Source organism: Panthera leo, chromosome B3 (assembly GCF_018350215.1).
Source record: "Panthera leo isolate Ple1 chromosome B3, P.leo_Ple1_pat1.1, whole genome shotgun sequence".
In the NCBI taxonomy this organism is placed as follows: Eukaryota; Metazoa; Chordata; class Mammalia; order Carnivora; family Felidae; genus Panthera; species Panthera leo.
In genome coordinates, this window is record NC_056684.1 from 93,066,613 (window position 1) to 93,091,957 (window position 25,345).

The 25,345-nt window shown below is 37.0% G+C and overlaps 2 protein-coding genes across 2 annotated transcripts in view; both read left to right on the plus strand.

Moving 5' to 3' along the window:
* TOGARAM1 (TOG array regulator of axonemal microtubules 1) overlaps positions 1–9,235 on the plus strand; it is an 84,283-nt gene extending 75,048 nt beyond the window's left edge. The window contains exons 20-23 of the mRNA XM_042943054.1: positions 3,004–3,193; positions 4,617–4,836; positions 7,419–7,505; positions 8,087–9,235. Of these exons, the coding sequence (XP_042798988.1) occupies positions 3,004–3,193; positions 4,617–4,836; positions 7,419–7,505; positions 8,087–8,340 (751 nt within the window). The 3' untranslated portion in view covers positions 8,341–9,235. The remainder of the gene's footprint in view (positions 1–3,003; positions 3,194–4,616; positions 4,837–7,418; positions 7,506–8,086) is intronic.
* A 9,521-nt stretch (positions 9,236–18,756) lies between these two features.
* Positions 18,757–25,345, plus strand: part of PRPF39 (pre-mRNA processing factor 39) — a 38,649-nt gene continuing 32,060 nt past the window's right edge. Inside the window, exon 1 of the mRNA XM_042943075.1 lies at positions 18,757–18,885. The gene's annotated coding sequence lies outside the window, so the exon portion shown is untranslated. The remainder of the gene's footprint in view (positions 18,886–25,345) is intronic.

Here is a 25,345-nt window from a genome sequence, read left to right on the forward strand (position 1 = left end):
CTATAAAAATTTCAAGATTGTTCTATTTCTGTGAAAAATGCTGTTGGAATTTCTATGGGGATTGCATTCAGTCTGTAGATTGCTTTGGGTAGTAAGGACATTTTAACAATATTAATTCAGTACACGAGCATGAAATATCTTCCACTTATTTATATCTTCTTCAGTTTCTTTTATCAAGGGTTTATAGAGTAGAAGTCTTTTACCTTGGCTAAATTCATTACTAGGTATTTTATTATTTTTGATGCATTTGTAAATGAAATTGTTTTTTAATTTCTTGTTCTGATAGTTTTTTGTTAGTGTGTGGAAATGCCACTGATTTTTATATATTGATTTTATATCCTGAAACTTTACTGAATTTGTTCATTAGTTTCTGAGTTTTTTTGGTGGATTATTTAGGATTTTCTATATAAAGTTGACCCTTAGACAATGCAGGGGTTAGGGGCATTGACCCTCATGCAGCTGAAAATCTACAAACAGCATTTGACTCCCCAAAAAGTTAACTACGTACTGTTGACAAGAAGCCTTACTTGATAAACATAATATAAGCAGTTGATTAACACATATTTTGTATATTATATGTTTTAAATGCTGTGTCCTTATAGTAAAGTAAACTAGAGAAATAAAATTAAAAAAATCATAAGGAAGAGAAAATACATTTACAGTACTGTACTATGAAAACTCCACATGTAGGGGTGCCTGGGTGGCTCCGTCCATTGAGCATCTAGCTTCAGCTCAGGTCATGATCTCACAGTTTGTGAGTTTGAGCCCTGCCTTGGGCTCTGCACTGACAGTGCAGAGTATGTTTGGGATTCTTTACCTCTCTCCCTCTCTCTCTGCCTCTCCTTCCCTCATACTTTCTCTCAAAATAAATAAATAAACTTAAAAAAATATCCACATGTGGGGTACCTGGTGGCTCAGTTGGATAAGCGTCCAACTTTGGCTCAGGTCATGATCTCGCAGTTCGTGAGTTTGAGCCCTGTGTCGGGCTCTGTGCTGACAGCTCAGAGCCTGGAGTCTGCTTTTCAGATTCTGTGTCTCCCTGTCTCTCTGCTCCTCCCCCGCTTGTGCTCTCTCTGTCTCTCAAAAATAAATAAACATTAAAAAAAAATTTTTTTTAATCCATATGTAAGTGGACCTGCACAGTGCAAACCCATGTTGTTTAAGGGCCAACTGTATATCATCTGTGAATAGAGGCTGTTTTACCTCTTTCTTTCTTACTTGGGAGACTTTTATTTCTTTTTCTTCATAATTGCTCTGGCTAAGACATCCAGTACTGCATTGAATAAGAGTGGCAAAAGAGGGTATCCTTATCTTGTTCTTGTTCTCAGAGGAAAATCATTCAGCTTTTCATCATTGAGTATGATCTTAGCGTTGGGCTCATCTTATGTGTCTTATTATGTTCAGGTATCTTCCATCTAAATCCAGTTTGTTGAATGGCTATTGAATTTTGTCAGATGCTTTTTCTTTATCTATTGAGAGGATGATACAATTTTTATTCTCAATTTTATTAATATGGTGTATCACATTAATTGACCTGGAGATGTTGAGCCATTTTTGCATCCCTGGAATAAATGCCACTTGGTCATTGTGTATGATCCTTTTAATGTATTGCTGCTTCAATTGCTAGTATTTCGTTGTTGAAGTTCTTTGCATCTGTGTTCTATGATCATTTTAATGCATTCTTTTTTATAAATTGTATTGATGTTAATATATACATAGTGAGTTTCTCCATTTCACTCTTACTGTATCTTTCCCCCTAAGGTATATTCAATGCTATTCTACTATCAAATCCATTTTGCTTTGAACAGTAAAAAAGTCATCTTTAAACACAAGTATCAGTAATTAGATGACTTCTTGTGGTGTTCTTTTGTTTTACTCTTCATTTTTTCACCTTTTATGTATCATATACTTCTTAGTTTAAATATAAATTTAATCCTCTGTTTTTTCTCATTGTATAGAATTAACCATTTTACAAATTAATCTCAGATTGATTTATTTAAATAAATTAAAAATAATGGATGAATACATCTAAGATCTGCATTCTAGATCACCATCCTGTGTCTACTTTTAAGATGATCCTGAGTCATTCATTAACCAGTGCTCTTAAGATAACATTAGCATCATTTTTAATACTGGTAGTCAGAAATGGTAACTGGCAACTGTTACTATTGTCTGTAAGACTTATCAATTTGCATGACTTAATTTCTTTCAAAGGGATCATTTATCTGCCATATTGAGTCACCCCTTTATAGGAATAAAAAAAATTATGCTAGTAATAGTAATTGAAATAATAAATCCTGTCAAGATTCTAGTTCTCCCATGCAAGTTCACATGGTTATTTTGAGTTAACATAGCAGGCCTGAGACTACTATTTTTGGAAAGTCCTACTTACAAGGTTAGCCCTTGGTTGGCATCTAGGAACTAGGATTTCAGGAGGATTGCCACTGTTCCTTAACTGATGAAGAGTAGTTTACTATACCAAAATTATTTGAGCAAACAATATGGTTTATGCTGAAGACCGGCTTTCCTTCTGGGAGCCTGGAATTTTAGTATATCCTAGGCAGAGGACCAACCATGACCAACTCCCTGAGCATTGGAGTCTCTAATAAGGTTCATTGGTAGACAGCATTTCACTGTGTTGTCACAGGTTGTTGCTGGAGTAATTAAATTTGTCCTATGTTACTTCACTGGGAATGGACCCCTGGAAGCTTATAGCTGGTTTTTTCCAGACTTTGACCCCTACACTTTTTCCCTTTGTTTATTTTGTTTTGTATCCTTTTGCTGTAATAAATCATAGCTGTGAGTAAAACTACATGTTGAATCCTGTGAGTCCTCCTAGCAAATCACCAAAGTCAGGGGAGATCGCAGGGACCTCCTTTAGCATTGTGGCTATCAGATCAGTTTGTGAATTTTTGAGAAATATATATGTAATAAGATGTATTATGTTTATGTTTCTCATAGGAAATTAAGAATGAAATTAAATTTCCCTTTCTTTGACTTTAGAGAAGTAACTGAAATTCGTGACATCACCAGAAAATCAGTTCCCCGCAATTCCTTAGAAAGTGCTGAATACATTAAAGTCATAACAGGTTTATTAAATGCAAAAGACTTCCGTGATCGTATTAATGGGATTAAGCAGCTTTTATCAGATACTGAAAACAATCAAGAGCTTGTTGTTGGAAACATTGTGAAGGTAATGAACTGTCAAAATTAATTTTCATTTTCAATATGTAGCTAATAGCTCATTAGTATAAAAAATTGCCCTAACTCTTAGTACTTTATATGTATTGTTTTAAAATGTTAAGCTTAGAAGAATGAATTACTTTCTAGAACAATTCAAAGTAATTGGGAAAAAATAAGAAAATAAAATAATAATATAAGAAAACAGCTGCTTAATTTGTCTGAATTTTCCCACTAGGTGGTAACTCTTTGAAAGCTCTGTATTCTCAGAGCTCTTGGAACCTGAAAGCTCTGTATTCTCAGAGCTCTCAGTGCATATATGTCAAGTGAATCAATAAATATTTTAAAAACCAGGGCATTTAGGTGCTCTGATATTACTTAAGAGTAGATATTAAAATTTTTATATGTAGATTAGAAATCTTATATATACTAATTTATATACCAATGTTAGACAACAAGCAATAGAAAAGAAGATAGTAATAAATGTTAGTGGTACCAGAGCATAGATGATTTATGCTTCTTCAGAGTTAATTCAGTTAATTCCATTAGTGATTTATTAATAAAATCCCATGTTAAATTTGTATTATGTGCATTAAACTTGGCCAGCATACCGTTAACTACTCTTAATTCCAGTAATGTTGTCTCTTAATTTTCAGAAGAAAGGTACCATATTATCATGTGATGGGCACCAGAAAGTTGCATTTTCTGATATCTGTTGAGTAAAAATAAATCTCTTGGGAAGACTGTTCTCACCATGAAAATTTTTATGTATATATTAACTTTCATATTTTTATGAGAGATGTGTATATGTATATCAGCCTCATAGAATAGCTCTTCACTCACCTAATGTGACTAAAGATTTTGCTTATCATTCACTTTTTATATCTTAAACTTATGAAAGTTAAGAATTCTAAAGAGCAAGGAATAATTGTTAAAGTAATCAGGTTAAAAGGTAGTAAAAATTTAACTCTGAAATTGCATATAAAATTCTCATAAGAAACCCAAACTGAAACTAAATCAAATCTCTATGGTTGTTATATATCTAATTCTGTTATGAATAGTGATAAAAATGAAAACTTTCCTTGAGTTCTTAGAGTTAGCTAAGCTAACCACACCTTCCAAAAAATAGCATTTTTATCACATTTACGGTAAATCAGTCATCTTCCTACTAAATCAAATTTCACAACCTGAATTTATTAGGATGTCTGTTTGAGTGATGTTTGAAGACTTGTCATTTTGCTATAAGAAGGTTTGAGACTTAGATTTAACATCCAAATTTTTATAAAATTCCTATTGTCTATGTTCAAGTTAAATAAGATGTTGTGTGTATGTTTTTAAATAGTATATTAATAGCATAAATACTATAGAATGCCAAAAAGAATTTAAATAGCTATAAACATTATTTCACATTAAATAATTTACCAATTTACTTTCAGATCTTTGATGCTTTTAAATCTCGGCTTCATGATTCCAATAGTAAAGTAAATCTGGTGGCTCTAGAAACAATGCACAAAATGATTCCTTTGCTTAAAGACAACTTATCTCCTATAATCAACATGCTAATTCCAGCAATAGTAGATAACAATCTGAATTCTAAGAATCCAGGCATCTATGCTGCTGCCACAAATGTTGTTCAAGCACTGAGTCAGCATGTAGGTAAGAAATCTTACTTTTGCACTCAAATTATTTTGACTTTACTTTCATACTTTCTGTCCTACACATGATATACTTTGTATAATGTTGAAATCATAGATATTAAATATTTGTCATTTAATGTTGTGATATTTTCAGTAGTTTAAATTATTTTTAGAGTTTAATACTATCCCATTAAATTGACTTTTTCTTATTTTTGATTTTTCAGTCCTTTTATTCCTACCTCAACCTCACATCTGGTGCAAAATTAACTCAAAATGGATTGTAGATTTAAATGTAAAACTTAACTGTAAATCTTTTAAGGATAACATAGGTAAAAATCCTTAGGACTTGAGGGCTTGGTGAAGAGTTGTTAGCACGATACTAAAAGCATGATCCATTAAAGTTGATAAATTAGACTTAATCAAATCTAAAAACATTTGCTCTGCAAAAGACCTGTTAAGTACATAAAGAGACAAACTACAGATTTGGAGTAAGTATTTGCAAACCACATGTCTGAGGAAGAACTTAGAATACATAAAGAACTCTCAAAACTGAACATTAAAACAAACAATCCAATTAGAAAATGGGCAAAGGACATGAAGGAACACTTCACTGAAGACGATATATGGATGGCAAATAAACACATAAAAAAGATGTTTAACATCACTAGTCATTAGGGAAATACAAATGCAGGTTAAGACCATGATCACTACACAAATATGTTCATCTGTTCAGGTTGCTTTAGCAAACTACCTACAGACTGGACAGTGTAAAAACAAACATTTATTTCTCACAGTCCTGGAGGCTGGAAAGTTCAAGATCAAGGTGCCAACAGATTTGGTATCTGGTGAGGGCCCACTTCGTGGTTCCACTGGAGCTTTCTGGGGCATCTTTTATGAGAGCTCTAATCCTATTTAGGAGGGCTCCACCTTCACGACCTAATCATCTCCCAAAGTCCTCACCTCCAAATACCATAACAACAGGGATTGGGTTTCAACATATGAATTTTGGAAGACACAGACATTCAGTTTATAGCAAGTATTAGGACAGCTAAAATTAAAAAGAGTGATAATACCAAATGCTGACAAGATTTCAGAGAAACTGGATCTCTGCTACATAAATAAAATGGTGTATCCACTCTAGAAAATGGTTTGTCAATTTCTTTAAAAAAAAAAAAAAAAAAAAACAACTAAGCATACACTTACCATATAACCCATCAGTTGCATTCCTAGGCATTTATTCTACAGAAATGAAAACTTCCATCCAAGAAGTTACACTCTTGTTCATAGCAGCTTTATTTACAAAAGTCCAAAACTTCAGGCAACCTAAATGTAATTCAGTGAGTTAATAGTGAAGAAATTTATGATACATCTATACCGTAAAATAGTACTTAGTAATAAAGTAGTATTATAGATACATGTAACAATTTGGATGGATCTAAAAGGGCATTATGCTTAGTGAAAAAGGACAGTCCCAAAAGGTCACATGCTGTAGGATGGCATCTTTGTATAGCCTCAAAATGGTAACATTTACAGAGATGGAAAACAGATTAGTGGTTATCAGGGTTTACGGGCAGCTAGGAGGGGCTCGATGTGCCTATAGAGCGATAGCTCTGTGGAGATCTTTGTGGTAATAGAATAGTTCCATATGCTAATTGCAGTGATCATTACACAAATCTACACATGTGATAAAATGACATAGAACTATACACACATAGGGATGCCTGACTGGCTCGGTCATTAAAGCATATGACTCTTGATCTCTGGGTCATGAGTTCAAACCCCGGGTGTAAAGGTTACTTAAAAATCAACAAAGAAGGTGAATGATGTAGATTAGAACTATGCACAGGTATTGTACAAATGTCAGATTCTTTGTTTTGATATGTACTGTAATTGTGTAAGATGTAACCTTTGGATGAACAGTACACAGGACCTTTTTGTACTGTCTCTCCAATTTCCTGTGATCTATAATTATTACAAAATTAATGGGGCTCCTGGGTGGCTCAGTCGGTCGAGCATCTGGCTTCGGCTCAGGTCATGATCTCACAGTCTGTAAGTTCGAGTCCCGCGTTGGGCTCTGTTCTGACAGCTCAGAGCCTTTGGAGCCTGTTTCAGATTCTGTGTCTCCCTCTCTCCCTGTCCCCCCCCCCCCCCCACCCCCCCGCTCGTGCTCTGTCTCTCTCTCTCTCAAAAATAAATAAGCATTAAAACTTAAAAAAATTAAAACTGAAAAAATAAGTAAAAATAAAAACTACCCCCTCCAAAATGTAGTTTTTTTCTGTTTTTTTATTTTGTTTGTCTTTAATAAACTTATATTCTATTTTTTGGAATAAGATGACTGGGAGATAGGCAATTCTTTTGCTTTTTTATGCCATATGATAGCTCTTTTAAAACTCTTATTTGAGGTATTTTATTTCTTATTTGCTATAAGAATAGTATTCTATTAAGGTTTTATACATAATGTTAAGTACTGATTACATAGATTTAAAAATCTTTTTAACACATTTGCATTCATTTATGTATCTTTTCCTTTTAATGCTTTGTAATGAAAAGTAAGAACTCATAACTCTTTAAACATGTGTCTGTATTATTCTTTTTGTTTAGACAATTATTTGCTTCTACAGCCATTTTGCACAAAAGCTCAGTTTTTAAATGGAAAAGCAAAACAGGATATGACTGAAAAGCTTGCTGGTAAATATTCTTCAGTTGCTATTTCTAAAGAAATATTAACTAAGGAAAAATGATAGGCAGTTCAATTTCTTTTTGGGATAGCTACCAAATTCAGTATCATTACCCACGATGTAGAAATGAATTGCATAATGATCTATACGAGAACTTTTTAAGACTTTTACCCCAAATTTTTTTGTTTATCCTTTTTTTTTCAGTAAGAATTTCTTCCTTGTCACGTTTAAAAATAAAGAGACATTAAAATCAAATTGGTACTCACGAAAAACTGTTTCAAATTATATATTTGATAAAAGATCAGTGGGTTAAAAATGTATGTTTTTTGGAAAACATTGAGATGAATTTGGGGTTTAATTCCTATCTTTACTAATTTTGCCTGAGCTAAGTTGTCCTATATGGAATTCTAATACTTGAAGATTCCAATCTTTGGGAGAAAAGTTTCTGACCTTACCTTCTTTAAGATGCTTGACATTTTAAGACAAGTGACATAGAGAAGAAGCTTAGTATATTTTATATGCTTTTTAATTAGCAAAAATTGAATTTATATTTTTAAAAACCTGACTGTTTACTAAATTTTTATGTTTCAGATATTGTTACGGAACTTTATCAAAGGAAGCCCCATGCCACAGAACAGAAAGTATTGGTTGTTTTATGGCATCTCTTAGGGAACATGACAAACAGTGGCTCTTTGCCTGGAGCTGGAGGAAATATACGAACAGCCACATCTAAATTATCAAAAGCACTTTTTGCGCAAATGGGTCAGAATCTGTTAAATCAGGCTGCATCTCAACCACCACATATCAAAAAGAGTTTAGAAGAATTGCTCGATATGACAATATGAAATGAATTATGAATCTTTGATGAAATATAGTATGATGAACAAAATTGTTTACATGATGACAAATGGAACTTTTTCAAGTTACATTTTCAGTGCCTGCACTACTCATCTGGTAAATTAAGTCAATGGCTATTTGTATTTGCAGCCAGTGGGCACACATCTGCTCTGTATCAACCCTATCACTTGTACCCATCACAGACAGAGAAACCTAAAATAATTAATATAACCTAATATTCATGAAATCTGAGGCCCATGGAATGAATCCAGTTATATTTTTGAGGAAAGTCCTGCTCATTTGCACTGTTCTATAGAAACCACAGTTCATTGCCCTATATGTACAATTAGATTTGTAATTAAAAATATACTTTTTATTATGTAATCATGTTCTGTCATTACTCAGCCTTATTTTATGAAGTGAAATAAGTCATTGAACTATGTTATCACAAACTAACTTTTGTGTGCTATTTGTGAAAAACATGTATTTCTGAAATCAGTCTGCTAATATGATTGTGCAGTATTAGCTTGCTTTTGCTGCTGTGTTAATGTGATATATTTGCTTACCATTTGGGTTTAATCATCTACATAATTGTGAAATTTAACAAGTTATAATGAAGCATGGTGACCAAAGTTTTAGAAAACACTTAAACATTTTAAATGCACGTTTAAGAAAACGTGTTGAATGTAACTCCCTATTTTTGTGTGAAACACTAAATTTTATTTCTATATGTCCTGACATTTATAAAGGTGTTATTTTGCTGCCCAGTTGTGTAATTCTCAAAAATAGTGCCAGGTCTTCTATAGGCTTTTCTCAGAATTCTTGGGCTATAAGTACTGTATGCATCTTAAAAAGAAAAGGAATGTTATAAAAATAAAAGGATTTATTTCTGTAGATATGTGAGAGGTGTCCTATTTTTCCAACTTCCAAATTTGTTAAAATAAAAAGTATATATATTGTACTACTGACCTATCATTTTCACTTGGTATACTTGATAAAATATTGACCTATCTCTATTGACCTAACAATAGACCTGGATTATAGTTCTAGCTATAGAACTATAGGAAAATTAAGCATGTGATCTTGGGCAAGTCACTTACCAGTTCTAGGTCTCCCATTTTGTCATCTCTAAAATGTGAGGGCTGACTAGATGATTTTTAAGGTTCTGTTTTGTTCTAAAATTATATGGTTCTGTGTTATAGTTTATTCAATGATCACTTTATTACAACTGTGAACTATCCTCATTCTTTTTCACTTCTTGTGTCACTAACTGGTTTTCTGATGTATTTGGCTGCATTTTAAATTGTGATTCTTTGTATTACTGCATGAGTGCTAAGAAGAAAATGGAGGTGCAGGGGGTTACAGCAATTTGAAGAGAAGCTGAAAGGAAAGACTTGGTTACTTTTTCTGTTTATGGGCATTGTTACATACATTCATAGTTACATATTTCTTAAATGCTTTATCTTCTAAGTGTATTTTATTATGTATCTATAGTTTAGGTCTGAAGTTGGCAAACTTTTTCAGTAAAGGACCAAAAAGTAATTACTTTTGGTTTTGTAAGCTACAGACAGATTGTGGCATATTCTTTGTTTTTTGTTTCATTTTTTTATAATGTTTTTTTGTTGTTTTTTTTTTTAATTTTTTTTTTTCAACGTTTTTTTTTAATTTTTATTTTTCGGACAGAGAGAGACAGAGCATGAACGGGGGAGGGGCAGAGAGAGAGGGAGACACAGAATCGGAAACAGGCTCCAGGCTCCGAGCCATCAGCCCAGAGCCTGACGCGGGGCTCGAACTCACGGACCGCGAGATCGTGACCTGGCTGAAGTCGGACGCTTAACCGACTGCGCCACCCAGGCGCCCCTATAATGTTTTAAAAATGTAAAAAATATTCTTAGCTCAGGCCAGACAAAAACAGGCCTCTGGCCTAGTTTGTCAACACTTGGTTTAGACTCTTTTGACCTTAGCTGTAAATCTGAAATCGTCATTAAAGTTTGCTTTAACCCCTAATGATATGCACCATTGAAACAATAGTTACAGATTCCAAGTTTTATTAATTTTGACCATTGTCCCTGTGTCATTGCAAATTTGCCCCTACTAAATTTGCATTAATGTTGGATATATTGAAGGTAAATTTTAAATTTCAAAGGGAAAAGACCATTACTTTGTATATAAGCTTAATTATCTCTTTTTTTTTTTTTGAGTTGATGTAGTTTGAATTTTGCACTGAAAAAGTACAGTAAATAGTCACTACTATTAATGTGAGGACTTTACATAATCTCTGTGCTGTCTTTTATTATAAAATTTTTTTTAATGTTTATTTTTAAGACAGAGAGAAACAGAGCATGAATGGGGGAGGGGCAGAGAGAGAGGGAGACACAGAATCCAAAGCAACTCCAGGCTCTGAGCTGTCAGCACAGAGGCTGACACAGAGCTCCAACTCACCAGACTGCGAGATCATGACCTTAGCCGGAGTCGGAAGCTCAACTGACTGAGCCACCCAGGTGCCCCAGTGCTATCTTTTATTATAAATAAAATACTCACGTAACAGAGTCCCAGGCCTTAAAGATTTTCTCACTTTTAGTAACTTCTTAATAATGAGTACTCAGAAGTCAAGCACTCTGTTATCAAGAACTGTTATCAACCCAGAAGTCAACAAAAATTGGAGACTGATCACTGATTAAAAGAACTAATGCAGCCGAAGGCCTGAATAAATTGGAATGAAGGAATAATTATACAAGTAGTGATAATTATAAAAGTTGATCCTCACACTGTAACTAAAAAATAAAGAAAAAAATTTAAATGGCAGATTTCCCCAATGGAATCCATATCATATAGTCATTAAAAATGATGGGGCACCTGGGTGGCTCAGTCGATTAAGCGTCCAACTTCGGCTCAGGTCATGATCTCATGGTCCGTGAGTTCAAGCCCTGCGTCGGGCTCTGTGCTGACGGCTCAGAGCCTGGAGCCTGTTTCTGATTCTGTGTCTCCCTCTCTCTCTGACCCTCCCCTGTTCATGCTCTGTCTCTCTCTGTCTCAAAAATAAATAAACGTTAAAAAAAATTTTTTTAAATGTTAAATACTTTAATCACAGGACAAAAAATGTTAAATACTTTAATCACAAGACAATATCCATAGTGTGTTAAAGGAAAAAAGTCTGACTACAAAATAAATGCAGTGTCTCTATCAAATATATATGCACACAGAAAATAGAATTGGAATAATATATAGCAACATGTTAAACTGTAGTAAACTATGAGTAAAGAAGTTAATTTTTTTCAGTGTATTATTATGCAATTTATTTTTTTCAGAAATTAGCAATATGTGTTACTTATGTAATGAAATTTCAGTTACGATAAGTAAAAGTCTAAAGAGAATCTGAAAATAAAGATAATGTGAAGAGAAAAAATAAGGCAAAAGAGAGAGACAGTGAATATCAGTGTTAAGAGAGGTAGAAATGACTAGAAGGGAGATGAGAGGGGAGCAAGATATGAAGGTAAAGAGCTTAAGACTTTGATTTAGAAAGCATGGATTTGGAAGCCAGATTTATTATCACTTACCAAACCTTAGGAATATTCTGAGCTACCATGAGGTCCAAAATTAAAATGGAATTAGGAGTAAGAAAACATTTGTAAACTTCAAATTTTCTACAAAGATAATTTCTTGCCAGAAGCAAATGAAGAAAGATGAACACAAACCCTATAGAAATCTTGAATGTTAGGATAAGCTAAACCTACTTATTTCATTGCTAGTTGGCGGGGGGGGGGGGGGGGGGGGGGGGGGGGGGGGGGGGCTGAATATATCAGACAAAGGCAAAATCAATTAAGTACTCAATTATCATTAATGATTTATGGTTTCATAAAGCATACTATAACAGAGAACCTAAATTCTTAATTCATAATTAAACTCTCTGGGCAGAACAATGGATAAGCAGAGACTTAAAGATTTTAAAGTAATTTACAGATTTATCAAAGTAGTCGTTAATATATATATATGTATGTGTATATATATACATATACTATACATATATATACATATGTATATGTGTGTGTGTGTGTGTGTGTGTATATATATATATATATATATATATATATATAGTGGGACAGCATTATGTAAAATGAAGACAGACTGATCTGGTGGTACCAAATTTTGGCCAATCCTGAATTACTTTTTTTTTTTCACCACTCTACCTGGAGTAGTACCTAAGCTGGATGCTAAATAAATGATATTTGAATAAGATGGTGAATGTTACATAAATTTGAAATTTATTCTGGAGACAGAAAGCAATGTTTTCAAGGGTGGAAGTGGTGTATTAAAAAATAAAGCAAAATAACCAGTAGCAGAGGGTTAGTTGGATGGAGCAAGGCAAGGGTGTAGGCAAGGAAGTCAATTTGAAGCACTAATCCAAAAGGGGCAAATAAATCTCATCAAATGTTACAGTCTAATGAGTTGACAGTATCTGCCTGTGCAATGTGTTGAAAAAGTTAAATCAAATTTCAGTAGGAAGGAGTGTATTGATCTATCCAGGACTCAGAGTCAGACTCTAGATAGTAAAGTATAGTAGAAGCAGTGAGAATTGAAAAAATGGATCTGAAATGTATTGGTAACACGGTTGACTGAATTGATGACACTCTTAGATTTGGAGGATACAGGAGCCAAAAATTAACGAAGTTTGTAACACTGGTGAGTTTCTCTAGAGCTTCTACTTTTTTTACTTAGGAAAGGAGGCCTTTTTTATGTACTTCTAGCTCTATCTCATTGACCACCCTTAGATTCATGGGAAGCTGAGAAATTGAGTATTTCATTTCCTCGTCTTAAAAGTAGAGGAAAATAATAGGGATTGTAGTGGGAATAGATATGACTGAGCCAGTCAATAATATCTGTTATATTCTATAAGCCCCCATTCTGTCTGATGAACCACAAGGCATTCTATGCCCCTGGGAACTGGTATTAGTTCAGAACCAGTGTCCAATCAATTCTGAAAAGCATATTTTTCCCCCAGTGTGAAGTTACCTTGATAAGTACCCAGAGATCCCTTTCATAGTGATATTTTCATAGTGATATTACTGCAGAATCCTTAGTGGTTCCTTCCCTTATTTCAAGCGGTCATGGGAACTAGGTGAGAAATTGTGATTCCCTTATTTAGAGTTTGGTTTTTTTTTTTAATACAAAACAACTAAGATCTTAGTATTTTACTCATCTATTTCGATCCCATGATCAATTAGATATTGCTAAGTATTGTTGCTCCTGGCTGGCTCAGTGGGTTAAGCATCTGACTTTGGCTTAGGTCATGATCTAACGGTTTGGTTCATGAATTCAAGCCCCAAATCTGCTGTCAGCACAGAGCCCACTGGTATCTTCTGTCTCCCTGGCTCTCTACCCTTTCCCCGCTTGTGTGCGCATGCACACTCTCTCAAAAATAAATAAATGTTAAAAAAAAAACAACAACTTTGGGGCACCTGGGTGGCTCAGTTAGTTAAGTGTCTGACTCCAGCTCAGGTCATAATCTCATGGTTCGTGGGTTCAAGCCACACATCAGGCTCTGCACTGGTGGCTTGGACCCTGCTTGGGGATTCTCTCTCCCTCTCTCTGTTCCTCCCCCACTCACATTCGCTTTCTCTTAAAATAGATAAACTTAAAAAAAAAAAAAAGATATTGCTAAGTATCCCTGCTGGTCAGACCATTTAATCACCACAAGATCCTGCTCCCTATTATCCTTATTATGTTTCTTTGCCTCTAATAATTGAGTTCTCTGCCATCTAGGAATCTTTGTATCACCATAGAAATCACTGCACCTATATCAACAGAAGACCCTACTATAGCACCCCCAGCCACAGAGAACAACTACCACACAATCTTCCTTGACTTACAATGGGGTTATGTCCCAATAAACCCATTGTAAATTGAAAATGTTGTAAGCTGAAAATGCATCTAACACACCTATCAAACATCATAGCTTAGCATAGTCTACCTTAAACGTGCTCAGAACTGGGGCGCCTGGGTAGCTCAGTTGGTTGAGCATCCGACTTCAGCTCAGGTCATGATCTCACAGTCCATGAGTTTGGCCCTGTGTCGGGCTCTGTGCTGACAGCTCAGAGCCTGGATCCTGCTTCGAATTCTGGGTCTTCCTCTCTCTCTGCCCCTCCCCCCACTTGTGCTCTGTCTCTCTCTCTCTCTCTCTCTGTCAAAAATAAACATTAGAAAAAAATTTTTTTAATAAAAAAAACATGCTCAAGCACTCTCAACAATAGCCAAATTGTGGAAAAAGCCTAAATGTCCATCAACTGACGAATGGTTAAGGAAATTGTGGTTTATATACACAATGGAGTACTACATGGCTAGTAAGAATGAAATATGGCCCTTTGTAGCAACATGGATGGAACTGGAGAGTGTGATGCTAAGTGAAATAAGCCATACAGAGAAAGGCAGATATCATATGTTTTCACTCTTATGTGGATCCTGAGAAACTTAACAGAAACCCATGGGGGAGGGGAAGGAAAAAAAAAAAAGAGGTTAGAGTGGGAGAGAGCCAAAGCATAAGAGACTCTTAAAAACTGAGTGCAAACTGAGGGTTGATGGGGGATGGGAGGGTGGGTGATGGGCATTGAAGAGGGTATCTTTTGGGATGAGCACTGGGTGTTGTATGGAAACCAATTTGACAATAAATTTCATATATTAAAAAAATAATTAAAAAATTTTTTCTACTAAAAAAAACATGCTCACAACACAATGGCCTATAGTTGGACAAAATCATGTAACACAAAGCCTATTATATAATTAACTGTTGAATATCTCATGTAATTTATTGAATACTGTACTGAAAGTGAATAACAACGGTTGTATGTGTACAGAATGGTTTTAAGTGTTTTAATGTTTTTTAAAATTGTTTTAATGTTTTATTTTTGAGAGAGAGAGAGAGAGAGACTGAGAGGGAGAGAATGAGTAGGCTAGGGGCAGAGAGAGAGGGAGACAGGATCCGAAACAGGCTCTAGGCTCTGAGCTGTCGGAGCTGGATGCGGCGCTTGAACTTGTGAACTGTGAGATCATGACATGAGCCAAAGTCATACACTTAACCGACTGAGCCACCCAGGTGCCCCAAGTGTTTTAATGGTTTTAAGGGTATGTTTACCCTCGTGATTGAGTGGCTGACTATGTGCTTAATCACTCTTGCACCATCTTGAAGTTGAAAAATCATTAACTTGAACCACGTAAGTTGGAGACTGTAGTACTTTTCAAAGATGCTGACTCTCCCCTCTCCTGTGTATTTCTTAAATCTTGGTGAAGGGAGTGTACCTGCACTCTTAGGGATATATGGTTACAGGTAAGTGGAAATTTGTTGATGAATAGTTCATGCCAATACTCTTACAAAACAAACTACTAGAACCATTGAATTTATATATACATATATGTGTATATGTCAATATGTAATATTATAAATATATATAATACATATTACATATATCTAATCTCATCTAAAACTATTTTCTTCTTCGTCTAGCACTCAATGAAATTTCTCATGTATTCTCCATACTTTTGTCAAGGTAAATTTGTAAACTTTCAACTGTCTTGCTATTTAAGTCTTGCTATACAAGTTTGACGTTATAACTGGCCCCCAGAATATGCTGGAATCTGATTCTAAGTTGAGGGAAAATGTAAGTATTGGGAGTAGAGAATAAGAAAAACTGGCCTCTTCATGCAAGATGTGGCCTCCACAGATTTGGTGAAGTCTATATAGATTTCCAAATAAGGCAGGAATGATCTCTTCAGACCAGTGAGAAGGGGTTGCTTTTGTTTGATGAATGAGGCTCAAACACTGAGAGGTTATGAGTTAAAGATACTTCAAATTATTTGAATTCTACCATGTGCCCATTTCATTTCTTTGGTTCTGCTCTTTCCTGAACAATGCCTTAATCTTCACAGAAGAGTTCTGACAAGGCTATGAATTCAACTGACATTGTAATTTGGCAATCTGTGGGCTCAGACTTTGAGTGTATTTGGCTCTTTTAGGCCCATGGCTGCAAAGAATAAATTCTTTTGTTACTATCAGAGGAAGTCCTTGATTTTTGGTTCCTACTTTAAGCTAAGAATTTAGAAATCTGATCTTATCACTGTCTTTAAGCTGTCCAGTGTTAGTATAAATAACCACCCCACCCTTCACTTTCTGCCAAAAGTTTTGCCTTCCATGGGCATGTCATTCTAGATGGCTGCAGTTTTATGCCATATGTGTACTGTATGCATTGAGAATCCCAAGCAGGCTCCACAAAGTCAGTGTGGAGCCCAATGTGGGGCTTGAATTCATGAACCGTGAGATCACGACCTGAACAGAAATGAAGGGTTGGATGCTTAATCAACTGAGCCACCCAGGAGCCCCTGTAGATGCCTAATTCAAACAGAAGAGAGTTCATAAAAAGCATCTGGTATTATAGTTTTTTATGAGGCTGGGTAGCTAGTAAGAATGTCCAAATTGCATTACAGAGCTGGTCTGGGGAAAACACTACTGCCAGTATTATAGAGGAGAGGTACCACATCACCCACTGATACCACACACTCCCACACTGAATCCTGGCCTTAAGAGTCATGTGTGCACAAAAAAAAAAAAAAAAAAAAAAAAAAAAGAGTCATGTGTGCATATCTCTGTGTGTGTGTGTGTGTGTGTGTGTGTGTGTGTGTGTGTGTGCGCGCGCACGCGCCTGCATGTATGTAGGGGGACTAGGAAAGTAAGTGTCTGGTAGTTTTGGCTCCTACAGTGGAATGTAGGCTCTCTGCTTCAGAGAGAGGTGATGTCCCAAACAGAGCGAGGATTTTGTATGCTAAAACAAAAAATGTCCACTGCATGAGTCACTGACATATGGAAGGTAATGTAATCAATTAGGAGAAAACACATTGCATTTAAATTTCACATTTATGTGAGGTTTCGTGTTAGTCTGGGTCTTCCAAAAAGCAGATGCCATAATGGCAAGAGATTTATCGGGGAAAAAAAACCAGTGGAGATTTTAAAGCAGGAGAGTGAGAGCAAGAGCACTGACTGGTTGGAAAGGTAAGAAGTAGAAAACTAGATAATGAATGTATGTATGTGATATGAATGAATGTACAGTGAATAAAGAATAAGTAGATAGATTTTTACAAAATGGCTATTGGAGGGGAATGCTATCTCAGAGCTAATCTTATTTACTGATGAAGAATTTGTAATAAGTTTAGGAAAGATTGGAAGAACCAGAAAAGGAGTGATGGCTTGGCACTCAGAAACACTGAATGACAGTGCTGGGGCAAATTCTGCCAGTCTTTCCAATATATTACTCCCTTAACTGTTCCTTCCCATAGTCAACATCTAAAGTTGCTGGTTAAAACCAGTAAAAAGTGTAGCTGCACTGAGAATCCAAAAGTTAGCTTGAATATTAAAAGTGCCAATGGAAAGGGAAAGGGAAAGTTGCAACACAGTTTTATGAAAGTGAAAGGTAGACATAAGAAGACTGATTTTTTAAAGTTTATTTTTGTATTTAAGTAATCTGTATCCCTAATGGGGGGCTTGAATTCAGCACCCGGAGACAGAGTCCCATGCTCCTCTGACTGAGACAGCCAGGTGCCACTGCTTTTCATATTTGGAAGCAAAGTTAGTATCAAGGGGATTTACGATTAACAGGGTTGTGCACAGGAAATGCCATCTTGCAAAGAAATATTTCTGGAATCAGATTCCAAAGGAGGAACTTGCAGTGCAATTATGGTACTGCTGAACCTTGAACAAGAGATTGCATGGTAGGTGGTGTGTGAACTCAGGAACCTTGTAACAGAAACAGGATAGAGGCCGGATTGGAAGAAAAATAAAAAAAACCCACCATTTTTTAAAGTGAGGATGGGAGTGTAATTCAAGAGGACTGCTAAGATTGTCAAGGCAAGAAGCCTTCATATTCGTCCAGAGGATAATCTTACACATCCTTTTAATGATCAGTTCCTCAAGCCCCTAACTTGTTTCCACCAGTTTCCTCTTTTTTTTTTTTTTTTTTTTCTGTTTCCTCGTGAGGAGACCTGAGAGGACCCTGAATCCGTATCATCCTGAAGTATGGAGATTTAAGACTGAATTTCTGTTGATGTCTAGGGAGAGTGGTAAATTGTTGGGAAAAATCTTATACTTGTCCCAAAAGACAACATTTTTCTACAATATTTTTCTTTCCGGGGTGGGGTGGGGCGGTATCTGTGCTTAAGATCAAGAATTTAAAAGACCCTACACACCGTCTTCTAGCTTAGAAAGTCTCCACAGAGGGAAGAAAACAGCAGGAGCAGCTGCCCGGTCTTCGGTGACGGCGGGGCGTACACCAGGCGGAGACCGGGCGGGGCCGGGGCCCTAGGATCCCGCTGAGGGCGAGGCCTGCGCGCAGCACAACCACGTGACTCCTTCGCCCCTTGGGACACCGACGCATGCGCGCCGCGCTCTCGACGAGGCGGCTTTGGTGTTGGTGGCGGCTGCCGCGGTGGCTGTGGGACGGAGACGGTGGAAGTGCCATCCTCGGCTCGGTTGGCCCAGACTGCGGCTCATGGCCTTGAGTGGCATCCGTCATCAGGTCAGCTGGGGCGGGCGTCTTGGAATTGGCCTGGGGGGTGGGGTTGGTGATTCGAGGGACTGGAAGGGGCCTGCCTTGTTTCAGGCCGCACTGGGGTTGCGGCCTCCCTCTCCCGCCGTGTTTGAGGCCAGGCTTGGCCTGGCCTCGGCTCCCAGCTGTCCATTCCTTTCTCCTTCCCACCTGTTGGGTGGAGCAGTGGAAGGTTTCTTTTCTTAGTTAGACCAAACGCTTCTCTGACGAGTGCTTACGGAGCGCGGGGAAATGTGGGCCTCCACCTTGATATAGGAAGCGTTTTGGGGGTGAGTCTGAAGCCCTTGCTTCCTCAAGAGATGCAAACCAGTGTGCCGGGACAACTGGGAATGGAAGGGACTCAGTAGTAGCCGCTAGAGAATTGGGAGAATTCAAATTCTGTTAATTAAAGCTTGTAGGCGCCTTGTAGGGGCGCGCGCTGCGTGTTCTGACTACACTAGTCACACTTTTAGGACCCTGAGTCACAGCACCTCAAATACCGGCCAGAGGTTTTGGCGGCACAGGATAGAAGCAGGGAAAGCAGCCATTGAAGATCTTAATAGGATCTCTTAAAGAAATCTATTTAAAAATAATGTTTACCTTTTGTAGGCAGAGACCAACAGTGTGTTTTTCTCGCTTTGAAATTTAGTAAGTAGTACTGCTCTTTTTATCGATGATATTATAATACCATATTATTTTATGCCTATTTTTTAGTTTGGTGTTCATGTTGCCTTCTCTTTAAGGACTTCTTGTTATTTGGCAACTGATCCAATCTGTTCAGAAATACTTTAAACTTTTTTACAGCTGGAAAGGTTGAAGCTTACAGGGAAGCATGAAGCTCGTGTTGGAACTTAAGTGTTTTGTATGAAGCTCGTGTTGGAACTTAAGTGTTTTGTCTCTGGGAGCTTTAGTGGATTGAAAAAAAACAAACAACTGTCAGGTACCCCCCCCCCCCCCCCTTCCTCCCATTTATAACCTCATTCTAGAGTTGCAAAAGTTGGAACTTTCCACTGTTCAGCTTCTGGTAGGGATAAAGTGAACTAAAGGACTTCTACTAAAGAATACAGTTCTTAGACTCTGAACTCTGGAATAATTAGGTGTTGACCAAAGATGGCTAATTAGTAGGTGGTATGAGATATTTGAAATGAGAATTGAAAAGCAGAATTTTTTTTTTTTTTTTTTTTAGTGTCAGAGTATTTGGTAATATTTTTACTTGCTTACCTATAGTTGAGTAAGAAAAAGAATTTTATAAATCAAATGATAAAAGTGTGTGTGTGTGTGTGTGTGCACACGCCCGTGTTTTAATGATAAAGAACAGGGATACCTGGCTGGCTCAGTCAGTAGAGCATGGGACTATTGATGTCAGGGTTATGAGTTCGAGCTCCATGTTGGGTGTGGAGATTACTTAAAAATAAAATCTTAAAAACTAAATAAATAGAACAGAACCTTCTGTGGTATGTTAGTAAGTAATTCCACATAGAACATAGGATTTTCTGTGTATGCGAAAAATAGTCAAAGGAGATAGGAAGTAGTAGTAGTTCCAGTCAAATGGTGATTTTTTTTTTTCAAAGACCTGAAGATGACGCAGACATTTATGTAAATATGTGTATATAAAGTTGAGTTTTTGGAACATACTAAGTGTTTAATATGTGGAAACTTAAAAAAGGTCTATCTGTGAACATTCTGTTTAGCCTCTGAAAGTCGTTGCCAAAACCAGTGGTTAGTCTCTTTTCTTAACAGCATTTGTTTTCAAATTGGCTTATCTGTGTTTGAGGAACAGAGTATCTGATTGTAAAGCTAGTTGATTTGCAGTACGCAAACTACTGACTTTTTAGTCCTTAGATTTTTTTTGTGTGTTGCTCTGTTTATGAAAAGAATAATAAACAGTATGATCTTGAGTGCCTATAGAGTTAAAAGAGAAGATATTAAATTAGACTTCCCATTCTTAGTTAAGTATGGGTTAAGTGATCCGCCAAAAAGACCTTTTAAATTTTAAGATGGCATGCTGAATTGTTAGTGAAATGTTTAATGTATGTTATAACTGAACTAAAAGTTCAATGTATGATAAAGAACTGTATTTATTTAATATACTACACTGTCAGTTTATAATTTATCATGTTTTCTTTCGTGCTTATGAACTTTAGGTCTATCTAATAAGATTTTATAAGAAAGTGCAATGCAGTAAAAAGGCATTGATTGGTTTGGTGAGTTGAGAAATGGAGGAAAGTTTTGTTAGGCTCAGAAAACAGGGTGAGCCAAGGCTCAGACATGAAAAATATATTGGGCTTTGTAAATGGCAATGAGGAGGAATACTGTAGGATTCGTATGTTTGAAAAGTTATGTCACTCACTTTTTCAACAGACATTTAATGTGCTGTTACATACCAGACACTGTTTTAGGTTCTAGGAACTCAGTACTGAACAAAACCAAGATCTCTGTTCTGCTGAATTTAACATTACAGTAATATTAATTTATCCGTAGCCTTAGTGTAGCAGTGTTTTTCAATTTTTTGTGACTGAGACCTGTAATAATTTGTACATGTAATAGTGAATCCCAAAAAACAGTAGTTGCATTCTGTATGTGTTTCGACAATAGGCCCTCAATATGTGCCTGAACTCTGATACTTTGTTTTCAATTCTATATTTTTCTATTAAAAAACAAACGAGAAGCTGATTTACGAGAAGCTGATTTGAAAAGCTGATTTGAAGCGGTCTAAAGTTTGATAAACATTACTTAAGAGGGGAGATAAAATAGGAGCACCTGGCTAGCTCAGTCAGTAAAGCATGCAACTCTTGATCTCCGGGTTGTGAGTTTGAGCCCCATGTTGGGTGTAGTGATTGCTTAAATAAACAAACTTTGGGGTGCCTGGGTGGCTCAGTTGGTTAAGCATCCGACTTTAGCTTAGGTCATGACCTCACGGTTTGGTTCGTGAGTTCTAGCCCTGTGTCGGGCTTTGAGCTGATAGCTCAGAGACTGGAGCCTGCTGAGAGAGGGAGACACAGAATCTGAAGCAGGCTCCAGGCTCTGAGCTGTCAGCACAGATCCTGATGTGGGGCCCGAACTCACAAACTGCGAGATCATGACCTGAGCCGAAGTCAGACGCTTAACCAACTGAGCCACCCAGGCACCCCCAAAATTTTTCCTATTTTATTTTTCATTTGCAAAAAAGAACAAGCTGGTCTGAAGCAGTCTACAGTTTGAAAAATGTTGGTCTATTGAGGGAGATAACGATTACTTAAACTATAGCAATACTACTGTGAGTAAAAAGAAGGGGATGGTTAATTCTTATGTTAGGGTATACCAAATAAGTAAATTATTTACCATGTTATAGTGTAATACTATGAATAAAGGAAAAAAAAATAGGGGCACCTGGGTGGCTCAGTAGGTTCAGGTCACGATCTTATGGTTTGTGAGTTCAAACCCCATATCAGGCTCTCTGCTGTCAGCCTGTCAGTGCAGAGACTACTTCAGATCCTCTTCCCCCCCCCCCCCCCCCCCCCCCCCCCCCCCCCCCCCCCCCCCCCCCCCCCCCGCCGCTTGCACTGTCTCAAATATAAATAAATATTAAAAAAAAAAGATTGAGGAAGGTAAAGGGAATCATGTGTGCTGGGGATGGGAGCAAGTTACAATTTTAAATAGGGTTGTCCAGGTAGGTCTTATTGAGAAAGTGACCTTTCAACAAAGGAGGAGATAAGGAAGTTATCCATATGAGTATCTGGGAGAAGATAATGCTGGTAGAGGAAACAGCCACCTAAAAGGCTCTAAGGCTGGAGAATGTGGTCTGTTTCAGAGAAAACAAGATGTCATTTTGACTGGGGCTGAGTGAGGCCAAGGGTAGGAGAAGATGAGATCAAAAGGACAGTGAGTCATGGCAAGGGCAGTGACTTTTACTCTGTGAGAGCAGTGGAGTGACATGGTCTTATTTATGTTTTAAAAAGAATACTATCTGCTGTATTGAGAATGGACTGGGGATTGGGAGCTGGTGGAATGCAGCAAAAGGGAAGAAGCGGGAGACCTGTAGAAGGTTATGAAAGACTGTCATAGTATTGTAGATGAGAGATGAGTGGTTTGAATGAAAATTATAAGAAGTGTGATGCTGAATATAAAAGATTCCGTAAAAAATTGGTTGGGTGTGAGGGAAAGAAGAGTCAAGCAAGGACGAGTCCCCGAGATTTTTGGCCTGAGCAACTGAAAGGAGGGATTTTCTGTCAGATGGAGAAGGAAATGGATAGAGCAGGTTTTGGGGGAGAGATCAGAATTTCTTTTAAGGACATTTTATAATTTGAAATGACTGGATGGGAATTTGGGAGTTGGCACATAATTAGTATTTAAAACCATGTGAGATTGGGGAGTTAATGGATGTCGGAGTAGATGACCAAGGATTGAGTCCCGGGGCACTCTAAAAGATCACATAGAGGGGTGCCTGGGTGGCTCAGTCGGTCGAGTGTCCGACTTTGGCTAAGGTCATGATCTCGTGTTTCGTGACTGTGAGCCCCGCATTGAGCTGTGGGCAGACAGCTTGGAGCCTGGAGCCTGCTTCGGATTCTGTGTCTCCCTCTCTCTCTGCCCCTCCCCTGCTTGCACTCTGTCTCTCTCTCAAAAAAAAAAAAAAAAAATCACATAGAAGAGGAATACCCAATTTGCCTCAGGAGACTGTCACTCAGGTGAGAGAGTGATAGATAGTGAGGTAGGAAGAAGAGATGATGTGACTTGGAAGCCAAGTGAGAAAATATATCAGATGGGAGAGAACATTATCAGCCCAAGGAGAGTGTTGGTTGAGAAAAACAGCTGAGGACAACATCTTGGGAGCTACCAATTCTTTTTTTTTTTTTTTTTTTAATTTTTTTAAATGTTTATTTATTTTTGAGACAATGTGAGAGACAGTGCAAGCAGTGGAGGGGCGGACAGAGAGAGACACAGGATCCGAAGCAGGCTCCAGGCTCTGAGCTGTCAGCACAGAGCCCGATGTGGGGCTCGAACTCACGAACTGTGAGATCATGACCTGAGCCAATGTTGGATGCTTAACTGATGTTGGACGCTTAACCGACTGAGCACTCAGGCGCCCCGGGTGCTACCAATTCTGATAGACTGTGAGAAGAAAAAATTTCTTCCAAATGGTAAGGGAGCAATCCAAGAAGGTAGGAGGAAAGCTAGGTAAATGCGATATGTCAGAAAAGGCAAGGAAAGAGAACCTTTCAAGTAGAAAGTCATCATTCCTGTTGGATGCTGTGAAGAGTGAATCAGAGAAAAACAAAACAAAAAAAAAAACAAGAGTAGATCAGAAAGATGAATTAGGAAGCATTCAAATGGATTTATACACAAGAAGATTGTGACCTTGGCAAATTTCAGAGTGGTAAGGAAACCAAATTACCAAGTGAATGGAAGTTACAGAAGTAGAGATAACAAGCTTAGACAACTTAGTTGACTTTGTCCTTAGAATAAAATCCAAATTTTAACATAGCTTATGCTTGATTACCCTTTGCTTTTTTTTTTTTTTTTTTTTTTTTTTTAGGTTTATTTAATTATTTTGAGAAGGAGAGGCAGAGAGAGAGGGAGAGAGAGAGAGAGAATATCCAAACAGTCACAGAGCCTGACATGGGGCTCGATCTCAGGAACCATGACATAATGACCTAAGCTGAAAGCAAGAGTCAGATGTCCCACAGACTGAAACACACCCAGGTGCCCCTACCCTTTGCTTGTTTTTAAGTTAAGCTACATTGTAGTATATATGTTATAAATTATTATATAAAAGAAGAAAAACATTTACACATGTTGAATGCTAGTGGAATAGATTTAGTACACTGAGAGAAACTGATGAAGAGAAAAGATAATTTAAGAAGCAACATTCTTGAGAAGATGGGTGGGAGAAATGATCAGATCATGAGTTGTTCAGGGTATGACCTTTGGTAGGAGCAGAGATACTTAATCAGTTATGACCAAGGCAAGGAGGAGGACCAGTAATGATGGATTTCAGCCATTATAGGAGTGCTATAAAACAAATACTTTGAGAGGGGAAAAGAGGCAAGATTATAAATGAGGTGAGGGGGTTGGGAGGTTGGTATCATAATATATTTCTTGGAGGTGTAAAGAATTTTAAGAAGGAAATGGAGGATTAATGGAGATCTAATAGGATAAAGACTGACCACTGGTTGTGGCAAATAGCTCACTATGAGAAATTAGTATTTTTATTGGAGTGATATGGGCTGGACTGCATAGTGTACTAACAGATGGTTAAATTATTTCTAACTATAGAAATGTCACTTATTTTTAGGTATCTCTTTTATTGACTTTGTTAGTCTAAAACTTACAGGATTTATCATTATTTCTTTAAGAGAAAATTCTACAAGTGTTAGTGTTAGGTTAAAATATGCTTAATTTTAAAGTTTATGCTATATGTTGGCATATTGAAATTTTAGAATATAATCCCAAAGAAATAGCTATTCAAAAATAA